This window comes from Amblyomma americanum, chromosome 11, assembly GCF_052857255.1.
Source record: "Amblyomma americanum isolate KBUSLIRL-KWMA chromosome 11, ASM5285725v1, whole genome shotgun sequence".
Taxonomy (NCBI): Eukaryota; Metazoa; Arthropoda; class Arachnida; order Ixodida; family Ixodidae; genus Amblyomma; species Amblyomma americanum.
The window spans coordinates 93933094-93958562 of NC_135507.1; the positions used below are offsets into that span (position 1 = coordinate 93933094).

Sequence of the window (25469 nt, forward strand, 5' to 3'; positions counted from 1 at the left end):
AGGGCTGCTGCACAAATGATGTTGAACGCAATTTTTTTATGCACTCATGCTCGGAACTTTACGGACAAAGGTTGTATTTAGAGATACAACCTATATTTAGAGATTCAACAACGATGAAAACACTAAAAAGAATGTTCGAAACAGGCTTAGGTTTCACAAACGTGTAAAGGTTTATAATATTATTCAACATTCCGGACGATTTTAAATATTTTATTGATCCTAATCAAGTTGTAGGTATAAGGAAAGAAGCAGTAAAACATACATTTTCTTCAGATTCAGATAACAAGAGGCACAGAGCGAAAGAGAGCATTACATGATCACAAATCGTTCAAGACAAATAATTGTTTGAGGTAAAAACGTCCTGTTGGAAACTATTTTCTACCAGGAAACGAACTTTTGCACACAAGCCATCGACCCGCCGCGGTGGCTCAGTGGTTAGTGCACCCGGCTACTGATCCGGAGTACCCGGGTTCGAACCCGACCGCGGCGGTTGCGTTTCGATGGAGGCGAAACGGAAAGGCGCCCGTGTGCTGCGCGATGTCAGTGCAGGTTAATCCCCAGGCGGTCGAAATTATTCCGGAGCACTTCACTACGGCGCCTCTTTCTTCCTTTCTCCTTTCACTTCCTCCTTTATCCCTTCCCTTACAGCGCGATTCACGCGTCCGCCGATATGTGAGACAGATAGTTGCCATTTCGTTTCGCTAAAAAGCAATTTTCATTTTTTTTTGGTACTTGGCTTCAATACTGGCAGACAACGGTATCTATTTCCATGACTTTTTGTTCTTTATTTTTCATTTACGCAATCAGATTCTGTGGTTACGTAACCTGGAACCGCCTTGATGCACACGTCATGCGTACATCACAATTTGAACAAAATGGTGAATTGTCTAGAATAGTGCCCAAGGAGTAAATAGTGAGCAAATCCGACACGAACCACATTCGAATGAAAACGCCAGCCTCCGTACCACAGCGCGACTGCAAAAATACATCAGCGCCAAAATAATGAACATTATTATTTATCTCTTGAGGGATGTGCGATCAACACGCGTCTTGAAAAAGACCAGAAATCGTCGACCAGACAGACGAGTCCTTCCTGTCGAAGCCTTGGCAAGCACCCCGAGGCTTTCGTCTTTCTTGCTCACTTTGTGATCATCAAGAACCATCTGCACGCCCTCAGTCTACCTTCGACCGGAATGGAAGAGTGCACCAAGGGCCAACCGTATAGTGCAATGTAGCACATACAGACTCTAACGCAAATACGCCCAAGTACAGCTCAGTCAAATTAAACTGGTTCTCCCATAAAACGCCCGCTTTACAGCAATTTTTAGATGGCAACTAACCGTGACCCTCAACTGCATCTCACTAATTTGAGTCCATTTTTTTCGCGTAATTTCCCATCGTCACTTACACAGCTGAGAATTTGTTAATCCTATTCCTGCCAAAAGTCTCCAAAGAAAGCATGGGCGGGTGGCATGGGAAACCACGATAACGGACATCAACCAGGGAAAGTTGAAGCCGCCTCGCAAACAAGGAAAAAATAGCTATGCTAACTACAGAAATAACAGAACTTGGGCTGAGGCCGCACTCACAAAACGGTTTCAGCAGGTAGGAAAGATGAAGCAAAGGACAACCTGCAGGCCTTTGATGAGGACTTCAATCTGCCGACAGTGACGACCACACACTTCCTACTGCAAATCACGCTGCTCTTCTTCGTCGTTGCAGTATTCGGCAGGCGGTAAGCGCTGATAGATGGCAACATTGAACGAATCTGCACGAAACGACAGCGCGGGATCCTAAAATGTGATTTCTCCTCTTTTGTATGGAAAATAGAGTAGTGGGCGCAAGCACAGCGCGGCGCGTGTGTTACATGACAGCTAGTGGACTCTCAGAGCTTTGCAATCTATATGGGAGCCTAAATATAATCCAGTCTTTAAAAAACGAACAAAACTTCAAGGCGGTTTCGCAGAACAAAAAATGGGTTTTGAGGAAAGGAAATGGCACACTGTCTCATGTATCTCGGCGGACACCTGAGCCGCGCCGTAATGAAAAGGGAAAAGTAGGGACTGAGAGAAGGTGCGAAGAAAGATGTACCGTAGTGGAGGGCTGCTGAATAATTTCCACCACTTGGGGACCTTTAACGTGCACTGACATAGCAAAGCACACGGGCGCCTTTTGCGTTTGAAAATGAATATGAAAATTGGTTTTGGGGAAATTTTCATTTTCATTTTCAAACGCAAAAGGCGCCCGTGTGCTGTGCTATGTCAGTGCACGTTAAAGGTGCCCAAGTGGTGGAAATTATTCAGCAGCCCTCCACTACGGTACCTCTTTCTTCGCACCTTCTCTCAGCCCCTACTATATCCTTTTCATTACGGCGCGGTTCAAGTGTCCGCCGAGATGCATGAGACACTGCCATTTCCTTTCCTCAAAACCCAGTTTTTTTCTGTGAAGCAGCCTGGAAGTTTTGTTTCTTTTTTTTAAAGACTGGATTATATTTAGGCTCCCATTTAGATTGCAAAAGTATGAGAGTCCACTAGCTGTCATGTAACAAACGCTCCGCGCTGTGCTTGCGCCCACTACTCTATTTTCTGTACAAAACAGTAATAATAATAATAATAATAATAATAATAATAATAATAATAATAATAATAATAATAATAATAATAATGGATTTTGGGGGAAAGGAAATGGCGCAGTATCTGTCTCATATATCGTTGGACACCTGAACCGCGCCGTAAGGGAAGGGATGAAGGAGGGAGTGAAAGGAGAAAGGAAGAGGTGCCGTAGTGGAGGGCTCCGGAATAATTTCGACCTCCTGGGGATCTTTAACGTGCACTGACATCGCACAGCACACGGGCGCCTTAGCGTTTTTCCTCCATAAAAACGCAGCCGCCACGGTCGGGTTCGAACCCGGGAACTCCGGATCAGTAGTCGAGCGCCCTAACCACTGAGCGCGTTTCGGCAAGGCGCCTGGCAGCGCTTCTACGTCGTTTACCGCTCCGCGCGTCTTTCACCGTACGTAGCAGAGCGATTTGTCTAACGGGCAAGGCATCGCGCCGAACGGCCGATGGCGTTCTGTTGACTCCCTGGCAGTGCTGCAACACGCTGTCGCGTTCCACTCTTAAAGGCGAAGCTTAAGCGGCCTCCAATTTTGTAGCGATAGCTACATTGCGGTAGCATTTCGAGCCTTCAGCGTGGCGGCCCGCCACCCTGTGGCTGCGCCGCCACGCTGTCACGTGGTTGGTCACGGGGTGCGGAGCAGCTGCCGGCGGCGCGGAGCCTTGGCTGATCACGTGGTTCCTCACGTGGTTGGTCGCGTGACCAAGTTCCACTCGGCTACCTGAGGGACCTATTGTCCCCCTCGTACCCAATACTGTCTTCTTGACGGCAGCACGATTCCAACGGTTCCAGCGCCACCACTACTTTGAGCAATGAGCCTCTCCTTGATGTAGCGGATTTCCAAAACCTGGCATTTCCTTGGACCCGCCGCGGTGGCTCAGTGGTTAGGGCGCTCGACTATTGACCCGGAGTTCCCGGGTTCGAACCCGGCCGCGGCGGCTGCGTTTTTATGGAGGAAAAACGCTAAGGCGCCCGTGTGCTGTGCGATGTCAGTGCACGTTAAAGATCCCCAGGTGGTCGAAATTATTCCGAAGCCCTCCACTACGGCGCCTATTACTTCCTTTCTTATTTCACTCCCTCCTTTATCCCTTTCCTTACGGTGCGGTTCAGGTGTCCAACGATATATGAGACAGATACTGCGCCATTTCCTTTCCCCCAAAAAAAAAAACAATTATTATTATTATCATTTCCTTGGAGTGTGCGGATGTGCAGTTCGAGGAAATGTGAGGTGCCCATGACCCTCTTGCGTTGCAGAATGCCGCGACTCAATCTCTATGCCGATAAGGGTTATCGCTGACCAACCTTTGGGAGTCTTGTGGCGAAGCAGAGTCAGTAGATCACTTTTCCTCTTTTGCCAGCGGCTCGCTTCTCTCCGTAGAACATACTTGGAGATCCCCCTCGCTCGACTGGGGCTTCCTCTATCTATTCCGATCCTACGCTCCTCTGGGGCAAGCGCCAAGGGATATGCCTTGAAACCTGTGTGCGATTTTATTCACGGGTATATAATTGCATCAGGTCGATTCTTATGCTAAAATGTGTATTCACGGCTTTTTCATTTCCTTTTTTTTTTCACCTTTTTTCTCCAAATTTGCGTCTTCGTCACAAAATTATCCAATTACTCCACTCGTTACCCATGTGTGCTTTTGTATCAACAATGTACCCTGGCCAATCCCCCATCGTGGGTACGTGCCATTCATCCAGAGTCCATCATCATTATCATCAGCTGTAGCTATCGCGTCACTCCAGGTTTAACCAGAGCTAAACCACCGGCAATTTTTTTTCTCCTACTGTTCTCCGGGAGCATTCCTAGTACCCTGATGGTTCAGACTAGTTATTTAGTGACTCTAGTTTGGACTTTGGGTATCAAAGGAATGGGGAGAGGACCTTGTGGGGTACCTGTTCGGAAGCCTAGATGGAAGGTGTTAGGTTTGGTGGAACCGAATTGTATTTGTGCTGTCTTATCCTTCAGGAAGGCTCTGACATAGTTGTATGTCACCTTCCCAACATCCAGATTACTGAAAGCCATCAGTATTGCCGAGTGCTTAACATTATCAAAAACTTTAGATAGGCCTAGAGCAAGAGTCACTCTCGGCCGGTGGGAGAGGTCTGGATCGAGGATTTCTTATTTGAGTTGAAGCATGATGTCCTGCGTGGACAGGTGTTGCCGGTAACCGAGCACGGTGTGCGGATACAGTTGCTGGTCGTCCATGTACCTGCTGACATAGTTTGTATGTTATCTTCCCGACATTCAGAGCATACCGAGGGCCATGAGTATTGCCGAGTGCTTAACATTATCAAAAGCTTTAGATAGGTCTATGAGGTGCACAGCAAATCGTCGGGGGATTTTTGAGTGCGGTGCGTCGACAGTGGTACGTCGACAGCGGAGCGCTGCACGTGCCAGCCCATCGTTGCGCGTGTGCGCGTGCGAATGGTGTTTCCTAGGATGCGATGACGAAGAGAGTGGCGAGCACGAGGAGCGGAGATCTGACGTGTCAGAAAACCGAGGTGTGAAGGGAGACAGCGCAGCGGAGGTCGTGTCATTCAATCGTAGATGTGGCAGCAGTCGGGCGTTGGGTCCGTGCTGCCATGACCTCCCTTGGATCACCGACGCAAGCCTTCTGCGTTCCTATCAAGTTTGGAGGTGGCAGCTGATGGACAGAGGGTCCGTGCTGCCGAAAGGTACTCTTGGATAGCCTGTATTAAGCTTGCGGCGTTTTGGGACGCCGTCGACGGGTCCTGGCAGCACTTCTCCTGTTGCTGCCAAGTTCCTGGAGCAGCTGACGGGAGCCTACCGGCGTCTTCCTGCAGCCCTCTCCGCTCCTACTACCACCTGGACCATTTTCGCCGCTTCCTTCGACGCAACGCCAGCGACGCGTCGCAGTTGATCAACCCGCGTCCGCCGTGCATACAAGGCATCCCCGCTTCACCTGGGACGCACAATATCTGGTGAACTCTTTCCTTTAAACTGTAGTGTTGTACGCGTGTTGAGTGTGTGTATTTCTTTGTGTTTTCGTTTCTTATTGGCTCTTTCACTTTAAATTACAAATACGGCTTCGTTTGTTTTGTTTGATCTCTTTGCCCTCTTGTTCTCTTGTTCGAACATGCACGCGATAGCGTTCCCCTTCGGCAGTTGGGGACGCGTTACCAATTCGCGACAAGGTCTATAGTGCAAGCAGCGCTCTCGGCAAGTGGGAGACGTATGGGTCTAGAATTTTCATTTCTCAGTTGAAGCATGACGTCCTGCGTGGACAGGTGTTGCCGAAAGCCGAGCATGGTGGGCGGATACAGTTGCTTGTCGTCCGTGTACCGGCTCATATTGTTCAGCTCATGTTCCATGATTTTACCGGCACAGGAGGTGAGGGATATAGATCGGAGATTCTTCAGTCGGAGGGGTTTGCCAGGTTTTGGTATAAAAAAAAATGTTGGCGTGTTTTCACTGTTGCGGAATGCGACCCTCTTTCCAGTAGCTGTTTTAATAGATTTCGCATCGAAGTTACGGACTGCTTCATTGGTTATGCCATCTGTCCCTGGGCCTGAGGTGATACATAGCTGCTGCAGGGCTGCCCAGACGTCTGCCTCGGAGATTTCCTCGTCTAGCTGGGGGTTCGTACTCCCTTGTTATTCAGGAGCAGGGGCGGGGAGAGCTTTAGCGATATATTTGTTTTTGAGAAAAGAAATGAGGTAGTCGTCAGTACCCTCGAAGTGGTGTAACAATCTGGTGACTTCCTTCGAGGTGGCAGTTTTTGAGGAGTCCGTCGAAGAAAGGGCCATGTGTTTTTCGACCCGAGATTACCATCAATAGAGTAACAAATTCGCGTCCACTTCGGATAGGCTACAACCTGAGTATGTTGTTCGATATCCTTCGCCAGTTGGGTCATGCGTTGTTTGAGCCTGCGATTATGTTTTTGCTTGCGCCAGCGGTTTTCCAAACTTCGGTGTGGCTGCCGAAGGTGGGGAATACGGCTATCTGTTTGCGGCATGACTTGCACTGCACCTGTTTGCTTCATGGCCGCTTGTAGTTCGTCTTGGTTTCGAGTGAGGGCCCATTGGAATTGAATTTTTTTTTTTTGGGGGGGGGGGGGGAGGAAACGGCGCAGTATCTGTCTCATGTAGGGATGTAAAATTTCCGGAAATTTCGGATGCCAAAAAAAACGTGGAAAAAACAGATTTTTCGTGGACGGACGGACGAACGGACGACGACGAGCCATTAAAGGCTTTCGCCTTAAAAAAGCGCGTGCTTCCCTTAAGACCGGCCATGGAAAGGTGCTCGGGTCCTTTTATGGCACCACCGCCGCCCTTATGCGGCAACCTTGGGACAGGCGGCTTTCAGTTCGTCGATGGGCGCAGCATATTTAGAAACTCTATGGGGCTGCAGGGTCTATCTTGTGCGTCTGAACCAAGTACGTGCCGCTGTCAAACTTGCTACGACTCAAAAGTTATCACAATGCGCAAGCTCTGTGCGCAGTTTTGTCACGAGCCAGCCGTTGAGACAGGAAAATTTTTAGAAGTGTTCATGACAAAAATGCATAATACTGTATGGATTAGCAGAGAAGGTGCATGAAATTTTCTACCCCTACCCAGAAGGCTAGCTGCAGGCCATCTCATAATTCCGAAGGATGTTGTCAAAAATATGGTAGCTGCTTCGTGAATTGCTACAAGCTGCATAAGCAGCTGTTGAAAACTGCAGCCTCTGTCACCAACATTGAGAGAATTCTGATGGAAGTATAGGTGGTTTAAATACCTGTGCAGGTGCAGATGCAAATCTTGATGAACAGGCGGCGAAAAAGTCGAAAAATGCTCATCACAGACAGCTTCCGCGAGGTACAAGAAAGTGAAAGGTCCTGGCACTCAAGGCAGCATTCTGAGAAGTTAGACCAAGGAACTCAAAGAGCACTGGTTGATCTCCTGCCTTTGCAGCGCCTGACAGTTCATGTCATCAGCATGCGGCGTAGCAGTGCACAGCTCGATGCTGGTAGGCTGAAACAGTTTTGTGGTTACAACATATGGTGTTCAGTGCTATAACCGACGAAGAAACGCACTGAGTAACTAAAGTGCTTGGATGGCACGAGGCACACACAAAACGTCAGAGGAGAAGCGCGCCTCGTTTATTATCGCGTCGTTCTTCTCAACATGAATGTGTGTACCTTTGTGCCTTGCAAGTATCGTGTTATTTTCGTCATGTACCAACCCGAGCTAGACCACATTCTCGTTTGTTCACGCCGGAAAAAATGAATCTACTTGCAGGTATGGGCGCGCCCCAGCCTGTCCTTACGGGAGGTGTAGCAGACGACGCGCGACATGCGTTGAAAAGTGCGACTGCAGCGCCTTTAGTTCCAGCGACGTCCATGATAGCTGCGAAACTGAAACAGAAAGCGAACAGTTCGGCCTCTGCCCCGTCGTAGCTGTTTGCCGAGGACAAGATAAACAACGCCGTTTTATTTCTGGTACGAAATTCCTCGACAGGGCGTTCGAGTCGAACTCGACAAGGGTAAGGGCGTGCGCACACCCAACTCGGCCCGAGCATATTGTAGCCTGAGGCTGTTTTTGAAAGTGTTTGTGCCTTTGATTGTGCTAGTGACAACGGTTTTTTACATGTGGCCATTTGTAGCGGACCAAACAAAATGTTGCTGATGACTAATGTATTACTGCACGAAGAAAACATTATAATGCTGCCAAAGTAGCGCTCTCGATGAGAACGTAAACACGTTAACATGACTGTTTCATGGACATGTCTGCTTGAGGCAAACAGGAGTGAGATTTGTTTTCATTATGTTCTTCACTTTCTTTTTGGAAGAAATAGCAACGCAGTTTGACTTTGTATATTGCAATTATTTTACTATGCGGCAACCTTTTGTATTTTTATGGACAAGTGTTGACGGCTGCTTGCTCAGGAGCGGCGCCACCGTCGGCAGCTCGCAGCTGGTGTCATGGCAGCAGCTGAGATGAACTTTCGGGCACACTACTACGACAAAGTCGGATTCCGCGGAATAAACGAGAACAGGTCGCTCGAAATCTTGCTCAGCGAGAAGCCCATAGACCTCAAGAAGCTCTCCAACTTCTGCCGAAAGTTTTGCCTCCCCACCGTACACCGACTGACCGTCTGGAAAGTGTTGCTAGGTGAGCCCTCGCGCAAGAAAAAGAAGACGCATCCATCTTGCTTTGTCGTCTGCTCGCTGTCGCATGCGCTGGTGTCGCGTTGCCCCATTGTCTTCGTCGCTGCGACCGTTCTTGCCGCGTCGCTGGGAGTTAGGTGTGCGCACGCCCTGACCCCTTGCCGAGTTCCTCTCGAACGCCCTGTCGAGGAATTTCGTACCAGAAATAAAACGGCGTTGTTTATCTTGTCCTCGGCAAACAGCTACGACGGGGCAGAGGCCCAGCTGTTCAAGCTTTCTGTCTTCCGGCAGGTCGTTAGTCATGACGTTATTGGTTCTCTCCGACCGGCACGTCCCATGACCCCCGTATGCTGTTTTCAATTAATTTTTTTTTTGCGTCCCTATTTCTGTTTCTCATTTTCGTGTTTTGTTGATCCGGTATACTGTATACATTGCCCATACGCTACCTATGCGGTCTCAGGGGTCGGACAAGCGCAGCTTTAATCGGCACCCCGAAGCAGAATGGTTTGCTTGTTTAGTGATTCTCTCCCGCGAAGAACGTGATACGAGACGCTCTTCCTAGAACTACATCAAGTTGCCGTGCGGCTGAATTTCCAGAACGCATGCGTTTCTATCGCGATAGCGCTGTTTACTTATCGTTCCTTTTCTCGGGATGAATCTTGCGCAACATCGAAATTGTTTCTCGGAAGCTATTGTAGGGTTGCCCGATTTATGTTTTTCAGTGTTTGACACCTGATATTAAGGCCCTGGTCCTGCAAGGCCATAGGAATGCGACCGTTAGGTTTGCAGCAGTCGTCTGCATAACATTCGGCCAACAACTGGACTGGAGCAAACTGATTGTAGATTTTTTTTTTAATGTGAATTCAGATTTGTTTCATTCTTTTAAAGCTGATAGTTCGTGGCTCTAGATACTTGCCGGGGCTGTTTGTAAATAAATCGAAAATTAAAATATCGCTCGACACCAGAGACTGACATAACGAAGTAAGAAGTTACAGCAATTTTTTAAAAGAAAAGCTGGATTTATTCGTAATGACTGATTAAAGTGCACATGGCTATAAAATAATGCCAGTAGCCCTTGCTGAAGATACTCGCAGAATAAGATGCTCATTCTTTGCAGTTTTTTTTTTTTCGATTTCAAGTAGCGTACAGGTTGCAGAAAGCTGTTTCATAACATTTTTTTCTTGGCCTCTCGCAGGTATCCTACCCACGTTTGAAGAGAACATTACAAGTTTCGAGAAGGATGAGGAGGACCAGTACAACGACCTGAGACGTGCTCTGGAAGTTATGCGAGTGGTTGGAAATAACACGCCGCAACCCGATGCAATTGTCCTGATGTATCTTGTTGGAGAAGGAATGCTGAACCTCGACATTGAGCTACAGGTAATGGCACGTTCTTAATTGGTGAACGGCACATGTTATTGCAGTGAATGCACCATGATGTTATTATATGAGAGGAATGTTCATTGTATGTAGGTAGTCTATGTACATAACTGCATATCATGATGGTGTAAGATATATTTTGCAGTGGTCAAAGAAGCTCCTTTCAGGCATAGGAAGCTCATTCTCACTTTAAAAAACTGTATCTTAAAAAAATAGGTCTGTTCATTGCAGACAGCTGTTTACTGCGTTAGAATCATCTTTGAATGAAGACATGAATGTGGTGTGATGAAAACAGTAGTAAATAGAAGTAAGTGTTTAATGTATAATAAGAACAAAAAGGAAGGTAAAAGATTTTTGCTAACCCTGGCATCTACCATCACTACAGCAGCACCTGAGCTGGGGCAGCGAAAATAAAGGATAGCAGGCAGTTCGAAGAAGTGAAATGAAAGAGGTGAGAGGACGGTAAGAAAGGATAGAGGTAGAGGTGATAAATACACTATTTACATAACAATGCATTTGTCCAAGTTGTGTGCGTGCAGAGTTAATAAAAGAAACGGTAAAACACGCGTACAACATTTTGCACACAACAGCTGGGTTGGGGCGCACAGCTGTTAATCGTCCAAGGTAGCACACGCGGAGCGTTTGGTCACTGCGCGACACTACCTGGCGCTAAACTGACGGGACATCAATGAGAACAACGCAAATCGAATAATGAGTATAGAATGCCTAGTCCAGTAGGTTTTCTTCAGTTTGGAATTATGGTACCAACGATGTCAGTTTTTGGGTGGTATGTTTTTTCTAATGGAGTCTACAGGCATGCGCAAAAATCCTAGATATACAAAGCTAATTCATTGTCGTCATCATTATCATGTCCAGTACAGGATGAATCAGTCCCACTGGTCACCAGTTAACCCGGTCCTTTGCCATTTATGATCACTTTGCCCAACAAATTTTTTATATGTCATCTTCCCACATGGCACAATCATTGTAGCCCTACGTTTTTTGCTACCCCTTAAATGGAATCTACTCTGCTACCCCTACAGGTGATTGATTGTCTGTTCTCCTAACTACATATACTGATCCAAGTCCATTTCCTTCTCTTCATTTCAGCAAGCATTTCATTAGCTGACATTTGTGTTTTAATTCACACATCTTTCATTTGGTCTCTTAGCATTACCCGTGCCATTTTCCTTTCCATAGCTTGTTGCATTGTCCTTAGGTTCAATGGCATTGGAGGTCCTGTTCATGAGAAAAACCGGCCTCCATCCATCTGTGTTGCAAAAGAGAGGTGCCCCACCTGCCATGGGGGCAGGTGGCAACCCTGCCCAACATGGCAGGTGGCAGTGAAATTAATTCCAATAAATTCAGTGCAGTTGCCACCTTCCCACCGTGGCACTGCGCATCAGCTCACTGGTCAAGAGATGGACAGCCCCCCGAAGAACTGTTCAAAAATGAGTCCTGGGCCTGCACCTACTCGGGAAGAGCGACCTGGGTCTCACAAGCAACACTGGTGGCTGTGTATGAAACAGCCACCTGCCGGGATAGTGGCGCATTGCTTAACTGCTGCACCACTATGCCAGAAGTTGTATGGGGACTCTTCGCGATCTATGAATCTGTGAAAGAGAAGGAGTACTTGCACGGGAGGGATCTGTAATGCTATTGCAATGTACTCTTAAGGGTAGGTAGTGTCGTCCAGGTTTTTGTTCAACCTCTGAGTTTTGATTGCATAATCCAGAATCATAAGCTTGCTTTTGTTGGTGTCTTTAATAAGAGATGGAATCAGGGTTGCTATCGTGGTGTCCGAAGTCCGTCCACTGATCTGAGCCACTGCGGTGGCTCTGTGCTTATAGTGGTTGGCTATAGGGGTGCTTATAGTGGAGGACGTGGGTTCGATCCCCGCCACAGCGGTCACACTTCGATGGTGGCAAAATTCTAGAGGCCCATGTACTACGCAATGTCAGTGTACGTTAAAGAACCTCAAGTGGTCAAAATTTCCGGAGCCATCCACTACAGCGTCCCTCATAGCCTGAGTCGCTTTAGGACGTTAAACCCCAATAAACCCAACCTTAGTCAGACGAAATGCCGAACATGCATGGTAGCGCTTGACTGGTGCACGTAGTGTTGTCACAGTACGTCATTACCTTCTGTGTTCTAGAACAGATTAGTTGTGCATGCATATTCTAGTTTAAGTGTCTGCTGTTTTTTAAATATGTGGCCTCACAGTGCTACTACACAGCTTGCTCTAGGATTAGGTCCTCCCTCCCATCCCCTGCTGCACAGCTCTCCTTTGTAGTGTATAGCTGCGCTTAAATTACGCTAATGAGTTGTCACTCGTTTATTACAAATTTACTATATACCTTGAGGGATTTCCCCTAAGCACATTAAACTAAATTAACTTTGCTGCAACGTGGCATCCTGCACGCAAGTGTCACCTTGCAAGCACTTGTCATGCTGAACCAAAGGGAAGTGCTGTACGTATTATCATTGTCATTGTTGTTATTGGATGCCTCTAACATATACACTTCTGGCCTGCTAGTGTTATGTGGAATTGTATATGTTTTTTTAGAAGCCCAGCAAGTTGTGCTTTGGTATAGCCTGTGGGCAGCAAGTTGGTGTCTCCTGAGCTTCTCCCGAGTTCAGCTGTGTGTGCTTTTTCATGCCAGATGTGCGACGAGGAGGTGCAGCACATCAGGAGCATTGCGTCTGTGTTCAGCAAGATTTGCAGCCGGGAGGAGGAGGCGTACTGGTTGACGCGCAACTTCTGGCAGCACCTCCAGAAGCTCGCCATTGATGCCACGGCCATGGTCAGCAGGCGGGGCCTTTTCACTTCCTCTCTGCAGACCATATCATTGTACAAATTGTGGGGCCCGTACCCTTGGCCACAATGGGTGCAGCTCAGTAAACTGATGACCATTAAGGGAGGACAAGACTAGTAGAAAAGCCGAATTTACTAAAAAAATGTTTAGTTTGTTTATTAGTGGGTATACCAACACAGCTCAGTACACACACAGTGTAATACTTCATCGGTACACGGAGTTTAACGGTGGCATTGTAGCATCACTTTTCTGAGGCTTCGTGTTTTGTTCACTCAATGCCCCTCATCTCTGTGGTATCCTAGTATGAATAGTGATGAAGTGCCTCCATTGTTTTAAATAGGTCTTGAAACATTGAGGAGTGTAGTAAATCTGCTAAATTTTTCTTTTATTGCTTCAGTATTTTCATACTTCAGTTTCTTCCTTTATTGCAAATAACTATTCAGGGCTCGAAGATAAACTAACAGCTTTATTGCTTACAACAGACCTTTTTGAGTGCACTGACTTCAAAATTCATTGTTTTGTCTAATCTAGTTAAATTTGGGATGACATTGTGAACGTGTTAATTGTTTTTAACTGAGAGAGTATAATACCACTGTCAAGCATGCCAAATGAAGTGCACTTGCGAAGAGTGTCACTTCCTAAAAGTGCACTCTTGCACAACTAAATGGCGTAACATAAGTGTACTTGCTGAAATGTGCACTCAGGTCACAGTGCGTCCACAGAACACACTTTTAGGGCGGAATGCGTGGCCTTGCCAGCAGCGACTTCGAAAGCACAGTGTGTATCTAGTGCATAAAAAGTACTTGCAAGTTTAGTTCACTTTGCTATAGCACTGTTTTCAAAAAATATGTATTTGTTGTCGCTACAAGCGAAGCAACACAACAAAGAAACGAGATCAGATGCAACTCCACTGCACGCACCCATCTTGTTTGTTGTCAGAATTTTGAGTAGTCTTTTACTTGTGCCATGAAGTCAAACAATCAATATATAAGAGTCCGTTTTGTTTTTCATCGACCTCATCAACAATTCCGCTCATTGTCTGTCACCATTTTTTTCACTACGAGTGCACTTTGCTTTCCCATTTAGCACCGCGTAGCCTGAAGTGTCACTCGAGATGGCGAAGAGCATTCCCCATAAGTGCACGTAACTTTCGTGCTTGGCGTGCATACAAAAGGCACTTTCGTATAAAAGTTCATGGAAACATATGCAGAAATAGGCAAGATGTTTCTGCTTGCCACGTCATCAATCCACAGAAAAGTTAGTTGTCTTCTCTATACGGCATGCATGTGAGCATAAGCTGCCAGCATGCTGCAGTAACAGTATAAACATCTGCAGGAATGTAACCAAATAAAATAAATACAGAACCTTGTGAACAGAAATCTGCAGCCAGAGGATGCCTCCAGCAAAGCGTGTTTGCTCATTGGAACTGGATATGAACGAAAGAGCATTCAGAAAGACTAAAGTGCAGAACAAGACGGACACGCTATGGGTCACAAAGTAAACGGCATGAAAACGGCCACTTCCGCCATTTCACGAAAGCGGTGCAAGGCCTCGGCGTCCCCTGCGCGTAGGCAGAAGCAAGTGTAGGCTTTTGACGCAGTCACGCTTGCTGCGTTGTGTTTTGCGGGTGCTGCGCTGTGTGAGACAACATGTTCAAGAAACGCCGGATAAGCATACGCTAGGAATGCGGTCTGTGTTGCTGTTGCATGACAACAGCGATTCCAGCAGCAGCTCAGACGAGGACGACAGTGCTATCCACTAGGCGATGTTCGGAAAATGAGCATCCCGTGGGACGGAAAGCCGGGGTAGCGATCGATACAGGCTAAGCGGCGACCGCGATGCAAACTGTGTGCGGCTAAAGGTAATCAAGGGACATTACATGCGGCTACTGTTGACATCAGCAGTGGTGCCTCGTAGTGGTGGCGGAAGTTACATCCCCCTTCTGCCTCCTGCGCTTCCGATCTAAAAACACGCTGACCATTCGGCTTGACTAGTCTCGCTATGCACTCAGAGCGAGAGCAGCTCCCACTCTGCCAGATCTTAATCGGATAGCGGGAGCGACCAGTCAAAGACACCATTTGTTTCTCTTTTGTCCCCATATTTCATGCCGTTTTCTTTGTGAATCATGAACCAACTAGCCCAAACTAGAGATCTCCTTGAATATATGCTATGGGTGCTCAGCTTTGCTGGGGAGACAGGTAAACAGGCCGCAGGTCAAGCAATGGATTCTGAATCGCATGTGTGGACATTCATTCACATTAGTCATGCAGAACGTGCTCATATACATGATAGCGCAAGACAACAGGGATGACAGACAAGAAGGCAGGACCATGTATATGCGAAACCAACTTGCTCAACTTTCTTTTGTTTTAAGAATGTGCTCTGAGGGACATGCATATGCTGATGCATACGCTGGGAAGCATTTTTGATGAACATGTGAGAATACATTAGCCCAACAACTTCTGGTGCCACGGTGGCTCAGTGGTAATGGGGCTCAGCTGCCGCCCCGAAAGGCACGGGTTCGATCCTGGCCTTGGCGGTCGAATTTCGATGGAGGCGAAATTCTAGAGGCCTGTGTACTGTGCGATGTCGGTGCACATTAAAGAACCCCGGGTGGTCAAAATTTCTGGAGCCCTTCGCTGTGGCGTTCCTTATAGGCTGAGTCGCCATGGGACGTTAAGCCCCAATGAACTATAAACCACATTAGCCCAACTGTCGCCAACATATTCATTGGCAAGCTCATTGCACTGTCGTGGTGGTGGAGGAGAGAAGCAGTTGCAAGATAACTGGTGCTTTCATTTCTTCATTCCAAAACAGGCCTAAAGGCCTGAAAGTTTTTTTTTGTTAGTTATCCTAGTGTACTGGTAACGCCTTGGCTGCTGTTTTCCTGCCAGAATCCTTTCCTTCCTAATCCCCTGCTCTGCCTGCCTTATCTCCTTTTCCATAGAGGTGCCTCAGACTGCTTGGTGCAGGCATAATGCTTCATTGCAGCTGGCTCACGCTCCCGGGTTAACTGGGCAGCTCATTTTTTCATTTTCTTTCTTTATTTTCTCAGAATTATCCTTGAAGGGTCCCTCAGCTAAAGAGGGTTAGAACAGCTTGACATGCTTCAGGAACCCAATCACTGCCAGGCGGCAGTACAGTTTAGTCGGATGTGTGACAGCAAAGAAATAAGCACATGACATCAACTGCAGTTTAACAGTTTGTACAATACAAGCATTAGTACAGAAGAGAGAGGAATATAACACTTCGCTTGCGACTAGGTAGAAAGATTATACAGTTCCAAAGCAAAAAAATATAGTTTACAGTTTTGCGTGGCTCGGTCAAATGCAATTTAGGTGCGCTAGCACTTCGGTTTTCATTTGAGGCTCAGTTTTCAAGGTCACTAAGGCTTCAGACAAAGGTAGGCGAAATCAGACTTGAGCTTGGCCTTAAGAGCATGATGCAGCCGCCACGATGGCTCAGTGTTTATGGCACTCGGCTGCTGGCCCGAAAGACGCGGGTTCGATTCTGGCCGAGGCGGTCGAATTTCGATGGAGGCGAAATTCCAGAAGCCCGTGTGCTGTGCGATGTCAGTGCACGTTAAAGAACCCCAGGTGGTCGAAATTTCCGGAGCCCTTCACTACGGTGTCCCTCATAGCCTGAGTCCCTTTGGGACCTTAGACCCCCATAAACCATGAACCGTATGACGCAGTAGTATTAGTGGGTTACTTCCATACATGTGGAATTGGTCATTCTGTACTTTACATTCATAGATCCCTCGGATCCTCCATAGCATTCCTGCCGCATTGGTGCTGCGGTTAAGGGGTGCACCGCTGCCGTGCGATGACAGGTGCTGCCACCGATGGGGCTAGTGAGACCCAGGTTGCTCTTCCTGAGCAACCTCAGGGTGATGGAGAGAAGCTTTGGATATACGAGAATCAGAGAAATCTGAGATTGGAGGTTTTAGTACGCTCACACTAAGATAAACATTTGTGAAATGTGGCTAAAATGTACAACCTAAAAGGCAAAAAGAAACATGGGCTAGACTATCTAAAACACAATTACCTTAACACACAAAGGGTATTTGTGGAATCTAGTTGCAGCTGTAGATGCAATCTTCTCATCTTACTCTGTATTTGGGAAAAGTAATCAAACATCTTCAGACATCAAACGGGATATCCTGTAAATTATACTACCATGTCTGAGTTTTGCAATTCTTGTGGAACCTTGGAATGATCCATGCGTCGATGGTTTGAGTATGCTTGGTGTTTGGTTCATTCATTTGTTCTGTCAACCCTTATGTTGATTCTCAAAAAATCTTGAGAAGGAAGGGCGACTCAGTGTGTGTTCCAAAAGCTGTTGCATTTTTTAACTTTTTCACTTAGAAGTGGCCTGCGATACAAACTTGATGTGGAGTTGGGGAAATAGATTGGTGTTAGGATGCTAGAAAAGGCCTGTCTTGAGTCTTGTGGGGGTACGACATAATTCTGTTAGGAAGCAATTTCTCAGCAACCACCTGAGTACAGCCTTCTGGTAGTCATACGGCTTCCTTTGTAGCCATATGACTGCACTCTGGTGGATGCTGATGAGTAATTACTCTCTAATTGAAATCTTCTCTACCTTGGGGATTTCCCCTAAATACATTAGACCATATAACACCATCTCACAGGCCTAATTCAGACCACGAGTATTAGCGACAACGCTCTGAAATCACAGCACAAAGTCATGGAGGTCATTTGTGATGGACATCTGCATGAGTTGTTTGTGCCTTCAACACTGCTGAGTGCTTTGTCCTTACTTAAGTTTTCAACTAGGTACCACGCTTGCTTTGCATAAGAACTCTTGCAGTGGTATTGCATTTTTGCTGAGGCCATTGTTGGTGAATTTCCTTTACAGGAAGCCACTTTTGCAACTAGTACAAGAATATAGCGAGCTTACCTATTTTTTATGGTAACGTGTTGGAAAACCGTAATGCGCTCTCAATCTAAACATGGCACACGCCTTTATAAGACAACTGGTGCCTGAATAATCCATGGTGGCTCTCTGGTCTCTGCCTGCAGGGCAGGCAAGTGGAGGACACGCTGGAGAAAGAAGACCATGAGCTGTTCCAGCAGCTGCTCAGAGTGAAGGCATTTCCAGTGCTGCCCCTGGAAACGTGGTTCCAACGTTGCTTTGCCGAGGTCCTCGACGAGGATGCCTTGGTCAGGTGAGGACTACTGGATAGTGACGCCGTTTAACCACCTGGCAATGGGCCTGTAACAGTCACGTGGTTATAGCTAGTCCAGTTTGGCAGGGAGTGATATGAACACATTTTGCTAACCCTTCGAAAGTCAATTTTTTTTTTAAACTTTCCCAGTGCGTCAAACTATTTTGTTGCAGATTTTGAATGTAAAAATGTGTAAAGTCTGGAAGAAATAGTAAAAAAAAAAAAATCGGGAACAGTATTTTGGTGTCAGCATGACTCGGAACTGCAAAATGTTCAATAGTATATCAGAGTGTGGTATTCCTTGAAAGACTGTCTACGCACAGCGCCTTATCGCAGTCTGCACTCATAAAACACGGAAAGGTCATTGCTGATGGTGTCAAGGGAACGAGAAGTGCATTCGACCATATCGCCGCTTTGCCGTGCATCTGAGGAACTCGAAGGAAACTCAGTAAACAAGAAGAGCGAGAATACTTCGTGAGCATCAGCGATAAACAAGCTAAGAGCAGCGGCAATAAAGATGGAAATCAACTTCCAGGGCCCTGCAAGGGAGTGCCAATAAAGATAAAAATTAAGTTTCGCGCACCTCCGTTGCGATCACGCCGCGGAATCGAAACCACGAAAGGACGTTGTCGCAGATCGCGCGACACGCTGAAGCCAGAAGTCAGTTCTGTTTATCTCCGCAAAAAGGTAGCGCAATCAAATTTCAAATGCCTAACATAAATCTTAGAAGGTAGCAGTACCTCCCAGTGAACATGCATCTACATAATGGTTCAAAATTTCAAACGGAGGGTTGAAACCGTTCCCATTTTCCATCCCTTGCAGGATGGGAAACCGCCTCCGTACATATACGGTAAAAACCCTCAAGGGGTAACACACCATGTTATCTTCTTGCGCACCGGGAACCCTACCTCAGTTGTCAGACATGTTTCCTGTGTCACCTAAAAAACGTAAAGAGTATGCATGTGCCAAGCTCCATGGCTCTCTGTGAAACAGTGAAAGAATGAAGTGGTGAATTTCAGCAGGCTCATAAGGTACATAGCCCCAACCCAAATGTTAACATCATGCTCCATATGTAAAAGTGAGTGGGTAATTAAGACTGAATACATATGAGGCCCCTCCGCAATACTGTCCCTGTGAAGTGAACATATGCCCTTTCTTAACAGAGGAAAGATATAGTAGTTTACAGCTGCAGAATGTCGACATAAATGTTGCAGACTTTTGAATACTCATCTTAACTTCCGAAGCATGCTAGCCTGAGTGGGACCCGAACTCCCAGTGCTTCACAGAAATGCCTGGGTATTGTGTGCCAGTGATTCTGTTCTGGTTCCATTCTGCTTCCATACCTTTTTTTTTTCCTTGTCATTCACTCAAGCTTAGTGATAATGAACCCATGGAATCAGTTAAATAAAGCAGGGGTAAAGGACCGAAAACATAACGTGAAAATTTAAAGGGATCGAGTTATTTTGTCATTCCAGCAATTGTTTGCAGCAAGTTCAAGTTCAAGTTCGTCTTTATTTACATCAGGAAGATGTAGGTAGGCCCGGACAGAAAGGTGAAAAAAAATTCACTTGAAGGAGTCCGGGCCCCCTTCTACATGGCAAATTACAACGAAGACAACAGAGCGTGGTTAACAATGACAAGGTAGAAACAAAAAATTAAGAGGCACTGTGAGCATATATTGTTAAAAGACAAAGAAAAGAACAAATACGCCCAAAACATGAACACTAAAGCTTTTGTACACTTTTTATAATAAGACAAACTGATTGATAGAATGAAGTACACATAATTGGAAAAAAAAATGCTTGCGTATGTTAGCACATTTATCAACAGGACTGAAAGTCACCGCTCCAAAGCGACAAGAATGTCGCATGGGCTACTTTTTTCCACAGATATGCCTCTACTCAGCAGCTTATTTAATACATGTGGAACTGCAAAGCGTAACATAGAACGTCCGTATTCTGTACGACAGAAGGGAACGCACCAGAATGACTGATTTCGAAATGCATGTGTTGGAATAGTGGCTTTCAGGCAGGATAGTTCTAGAAACTTATTCTGGTGGTAGCGTATACACTTTTTACATCTCAGTGTTAAATGATATTCATATAGGTCATGAGCTGGTGTAATGTGAAAGCGCATGAAAAATTCTTCTGTGTACGCACGGTAATCCACGTTTGCTATGTGCCGGACTGCTTTCTTTTGGAGCATGAATATTTTATTTATGTTGGCCTGTGTTGTATTGCCCCATACTAGGAAACAGTAATTTAAGTGAGGGTGGAACAGCGTGTTGTAAATTAGTATTTTTATAGACGTCGGAAGAAAATACCGAAATTTTGCTAGCATTCCTACACATTTCGCGAGGCGACATAGAACTATACTAACGTGAGCGTCCCAGACCATGCTCTTGCTGAAACATGCTCCAAGTGTTTTGGCCGTCTCTACAATTTCTATAATAGAATTCCCAATGTTAAACTGAGGCTCTGCCATGATCGCCCTATTTCTCGCGTGGAAAATAACTGCTTTTGTCTTTTTCGCGTTTAGTACCAGGGAGTTTGCTTCGCTCCAGTGTTTGAGGGCATCCAGCACGCTGTTAATGGTTGGGACTAGAAATTCGAGACTATTACCTTTAAAAAACATGCTAGTGTCATCTGCGTAAATTACATATTGAGGCTTATTACTTATATTAACAATGTCATTAATGTAAAGGATAAAAAGTAAAGGTTCCAATATACTACCCTGTGGGACGCCGGTAAAAATTTTCCGAAGAGAGGGGAGCTCATTTCCTATTTGCACACACTGAAAACGATGTTGAAGATATGATTCGATGAGGAGGAGTGGTGTGCCACGTATGCCGTAGAGGTCAAGTTTCTGTAGTAGTTTGTGGTGATTAAGGCGGTCAAAAGCCTTTGAAAAGTCAACAAAAATTCCTATGCATATTTCTTTATCTTCAAATGCTTCGAGAATTATTTCCTTTTGTGTTAGTAAAGCTGTTTCAGTGGATCTGCCTTGAACAAATCCGTATTGGGACGTAGACAGTATGTTGAATTTGCTGCTGAATTTGTATAGTCTCTTACAGATTATTTTTTCCAAACCTTTGGAGAAAACAGGCAATATAGAGATTGGTCTATAATTCGACATGTCATTCTTATCTCCGGTTTTAAAGATTACAATAACTTTTGATACCTGCATCTGTTTGGAGAAGCATCCTGTTGATAACGAGAGGTTATAGATGCAAGTAAGTACTGGAGCTACAATATCTAAAACATATTTAACAGGTGCAACTTGAATGCAATCTATATCAACCGCTTTACTATTAATAAGTGAGGAGAAAATGCTGCTAACTTCCTGTTCACTAGTTGCTTCAAGAAATATACTGTTATAATGTTTTCTAATCCCTTGCGTCTGCACCAGAGTACATGGCGCACTGCTCACAACATCCCTGAAAAATTTGTTGAACCTTTCAGCTAGTTTCAACTAAGTACTACTACCTCAAAGATTCGGCATTCTGGTAGCGAACTGGAATAGAGCACTGGGTGTTTACAGTATGTGGTATGTTAGCAACACAAATTTTATCATTCCTGGCCTTCAGGTACAAAAGTGGATCTCATGCACTTGTAATGTTCTGTTGTCATTCCACACCAGACTGTGTGCCTGTGTTTCTTCTTTGAGTGTTTTGTGCAGAGCTGCTGGTTTGCTCACTCATATTGAGAAAAAAACGAGCTAGACTATAGAACCAACAAATTCGATTCTCTCCAAAGGTCATCATTGCCAAGTGATATAGATCACTGCCAAGTTCTTGTAGGTTCTTTTTGGTTTTGACGATTGCATGTCTCCCTTGTGCAAGAAAGTTGATAACAATAATATAATTTGTTCTGAGGAAAACGAAAGGAACAATAACTGTCTCAGTCATGGTAAACACCTGAACAACGCCTTGAGGTAAGGAATTAGGTGAGAATGAAAGAAGAAAGAAAGAGGTGCCGTAGTGGAGGGCTCCAGAATAATTTCGACGACCTGGGTATCATAGTACACTAACATCTTTTACGTTTGCCTCCATCAATTGTGGCTGCCACAGCCGGGATTTCATCACACATCCTCATGGTTAGCTGCCAAATGCCATAACCACTGTACCACTGTGGCGAGTTAAGAAAGTTCTCTGTTGTGCAGAGCTGCACAACAAGGAATATCATGCACATATGGACTAGTAGGTCAGTACTGTTTCACTGAGCATGAGCTTAGAGCAGGCGCCTTCTCACAAAGTTTAGTTGATACCTCCTGGGCTGTTCGTTTCAGCCAACCTACCATGTAAACTCGTGTATGGGCCACACCTTTTTTTTTTTTTAATTCGGGTGTGAATTTCGAAGGTGAGGCCGATACACGAATGAAAAAAAAAAAGTATACCTATTTTTTTCTCAACTATCGAGTCCAAAACATGGGGTGCAGTCCATACACTGGTTAAGCCCTTACACAAGACTATACGGTAATCCCTGGTCCCTGTCGTTATCTCTCCACATTGTTGCCCAGTAGAGACAAGCAATAGCCTTAGCCCTTCAATGCCCAGTACGTGTGATGAATTCATAACACACTGCCTTCACTCTGTGTGCTCATTGCTGCATGAAGCTTGCACACAAAGTTTGTTATCAGGATGTTCTCAATAGCCAGTGCTTTCCAGTCAGAATGTTTGACATCGCTGTGAGAAAGCCATGTGAAAAGAAGAGGGGGGGGAATGCGGGAATTGCAGCCAGCATCCAACAGTCCCTCATCTCTCATTTTGTGACATTCGCAGAAAAAATAGGGAAGCATTTGTTGGATAAAAATTCATGGGACGATCTGACGTCTGATGCGAGTGCTCTGCAAAAGCAGTTGGGTTTACCCTCAATGATCACTCTGATGCTTTTATACTCTACAGAATGCTCTTACTCTGAGCACAGGTTTCACACACGAGACACAATTTTTGTGGAGGGTTAAGGTGGGTGGAGGTGGGTCAGAGGTAGTGGTGGGTAAGTGGGCAGCCCCCTAGCTGAAGGGGGGGGGGGGGGGGGGGGGGGGTTGATGGGTGGTGCTTCTGGAGATTGGAGGCTTCACATCAGCAGACGTCTTATTTTCAGGGATGTGACTATTAACGCTGCGTTCGCAGTTAAAGTTGTTTGATGTCCCTGGGCCTTCGAGTTGATTCAAGGGTTTAAATTTCGGCTTTCACACAGTCCAGACCAGCTGCAAAAAATGGACCAAATGCTAATTGTTGCTAACTGGTGCATACCAATTCATCAAATTTTAGCATCACTAGCAGAATTTTGTTATTGACTTTTTCATACTATTATCAAGTGATCACACAAATACCATATTTACTCGCATGTAACCCGTCCCTACGTATAACCTAAACCCATAACTTTGAACACCACGAAAAAAAAAAGCTCGCATATAACCCGCACGTTTAGCTGAAAAAAAAAAATGAGCACTAGAAAGATACAACTGCATACGCAGTGTTCATTTCATTTTCAGCACATTTATTCAAACTACCACCACTATTCTATTCTCAATCGTCGCCGCTCTCACTGCTGCCATCCGAGGCTTCATCGCCACTCTCAAAGATGTAGTCTTCCTCGGAACCATCCAAGCTGTTACTGATGTCACATTTTTTAAAGCTTTTACGCACCAAGTCAGCCGGTATCGCTTTCCATGCATCGATGATCCACTGGCACAGCAATGGAATATGGGGCCTTCGCAAGCGTCCCATCGGTGTGAGGGCGTAACTCATGACACCTAAACAAAGCAGGCAAACAGTGCAAACTGGGGTGTAGTACACGAAACAGCACCTGACACTGGGCTCAACAACGCTGACTGGAGAAGGCATGGGCAATTTCGTGGGGAAGTATAAACAGACTATGAATTTGGATTTGGCTATGCCTTTCGTTAGTCCCTCATCAGCTTGACAAGCGTCGATGACGATGGGGATGGCGGACTACACGGGGGAGGCTGCCACGCATTGCCGTGAAGCCGACCCTTCCCCCAAAGAAAAAAATTCGCAGATAACCCGCACCCCCACTTTTTAAACGCGTTTTTTTTTTTTCAAATTTTGGTGCAGGTTATACACGAGTAAATACGGTACTTGATTGGGTTGATTCACTATTTGATGCGTATTCAATTCGGTTGTTCCACTATTTGATTCGTGTTCAATCCAGTTTCGAAGAGGTTCTATTCGCATGCTCTACAAACTGTCAGTTCTCGAGTGCCAGGCTTTTGAGTCAACTGCACTCTAAGCATCAGATATATGAGCAACTTAAACACGCGTAGCCTCCTCACGGGTCTCTAGCCATAATGGGATTAGTGAAAATGTACAGGCCAGTAGTGCAGTAAGCAAAACCACGAAGTTCACACTCTGAGTAGTGTAAGTGCCTCTTCAGAGTTAAATACTAATCTGTATTAAGAAAGCGACTGGGACAACGTCGGCGACAAAAAGCAAGCTGACAGCGATGACAATCCGACTGCCACCTCGAAGTGTCAGAGATCGCAGGGACCTCTACTCATAGCACAGAGTTTCTTACTATTAACTAGAGGGAAAGCTGGCGGTGCTGGACTCGAGCCACCATAGGCGCTCAAAGCATCATGACTACATGGTGCGGGACAGTCGATTTTTTTCAAGAACAGAGAGTGGCGTTACTGAGATGTTCCGTTCTGTCTACTGCGCAGATGACTTTGGCGCAAACATAGTGCCAAAAGCCATAGTAGCGAAAATGCAACAGCACACGACGCCAATTAAATGGTTTTTGGTTTCCGAAGTGCCATTAACAAACCTCTCAAAATGTTGAAGGGACAATTTTTTCCAACAACATGTTTCTTTTTAAAAAAGCGCGTGTTAAGCACAAAATATTGGCTTTTGTTGTCTGCATTACTTGGCCAATAGGAGAGCAAGCCATCGCTTATTTTAGGCAAACTTTATATTTACATGCTTTTCTGCTCGTTTGTTGTAATTTATACACAGGATATTGAATGCTAGGACATTTTTGATCATTGTACAACGTTTGTTCCTTCATTATTTTTTGGCCAAAAGTTGTGGTTCTGCAGTCGGTAGCTCTCCGCCCCATCATGCTTAGAGCGCCCATGGTGGCTCAGGTGGTCCCGAGGAAGCTCCATGCAAACTCCAATAGGCGGACGCCAGCTTTCCCTCTAGTTAATAGTCAGAAATTCTATGTCTCTACTAGCAAAAATGAGGACCGAGAGTATGTCAAGCCAATCCAACTGCAGTGTAGATCCACCTCAATCCAAGATGGCCAATTTTGGCCCGCAGGCGACTGAAATTAGTCGGAGAAACCAAACTTCAGGACTTTTGAAGTCCGAAATATGCGGCGCGAATGTGTATGC

At 45.7% G+C, this 25469-nt stretch overlaps 1 protein-coding gene across 1 annotated transcript in view; it reads left to right on the forward strand.

Annotated features, from left to right (window-relative positions):
• Positions 1-8489: 8489 nt before the first annotated feature.
• Positions 8490-25469, forward strand: part of LOC144111396 (TBC1 domain family member 7-like) — a 32223-nt gene continuing 15243 nt past the window's right edge. Inside the window, exons 1-4 of the mRNA XM_077644679.1 lie at positions 8490-8733; positions 9925-10109; positions 12773-12913; positions 17968-18113. Coding sequence (XP_077500805.1) covers positions 8544-8733; positions 9925-10109; positions 12773-12913; positions 17968-18113 — 662 coding nt within the window. The 5' untranslated portion in view covers positions 8490-8543. The remainder of the gene's footprint in view (positions 8734-9924; positions 10110-12772; positions 12914-17967; positions 18114-25469) is intronic.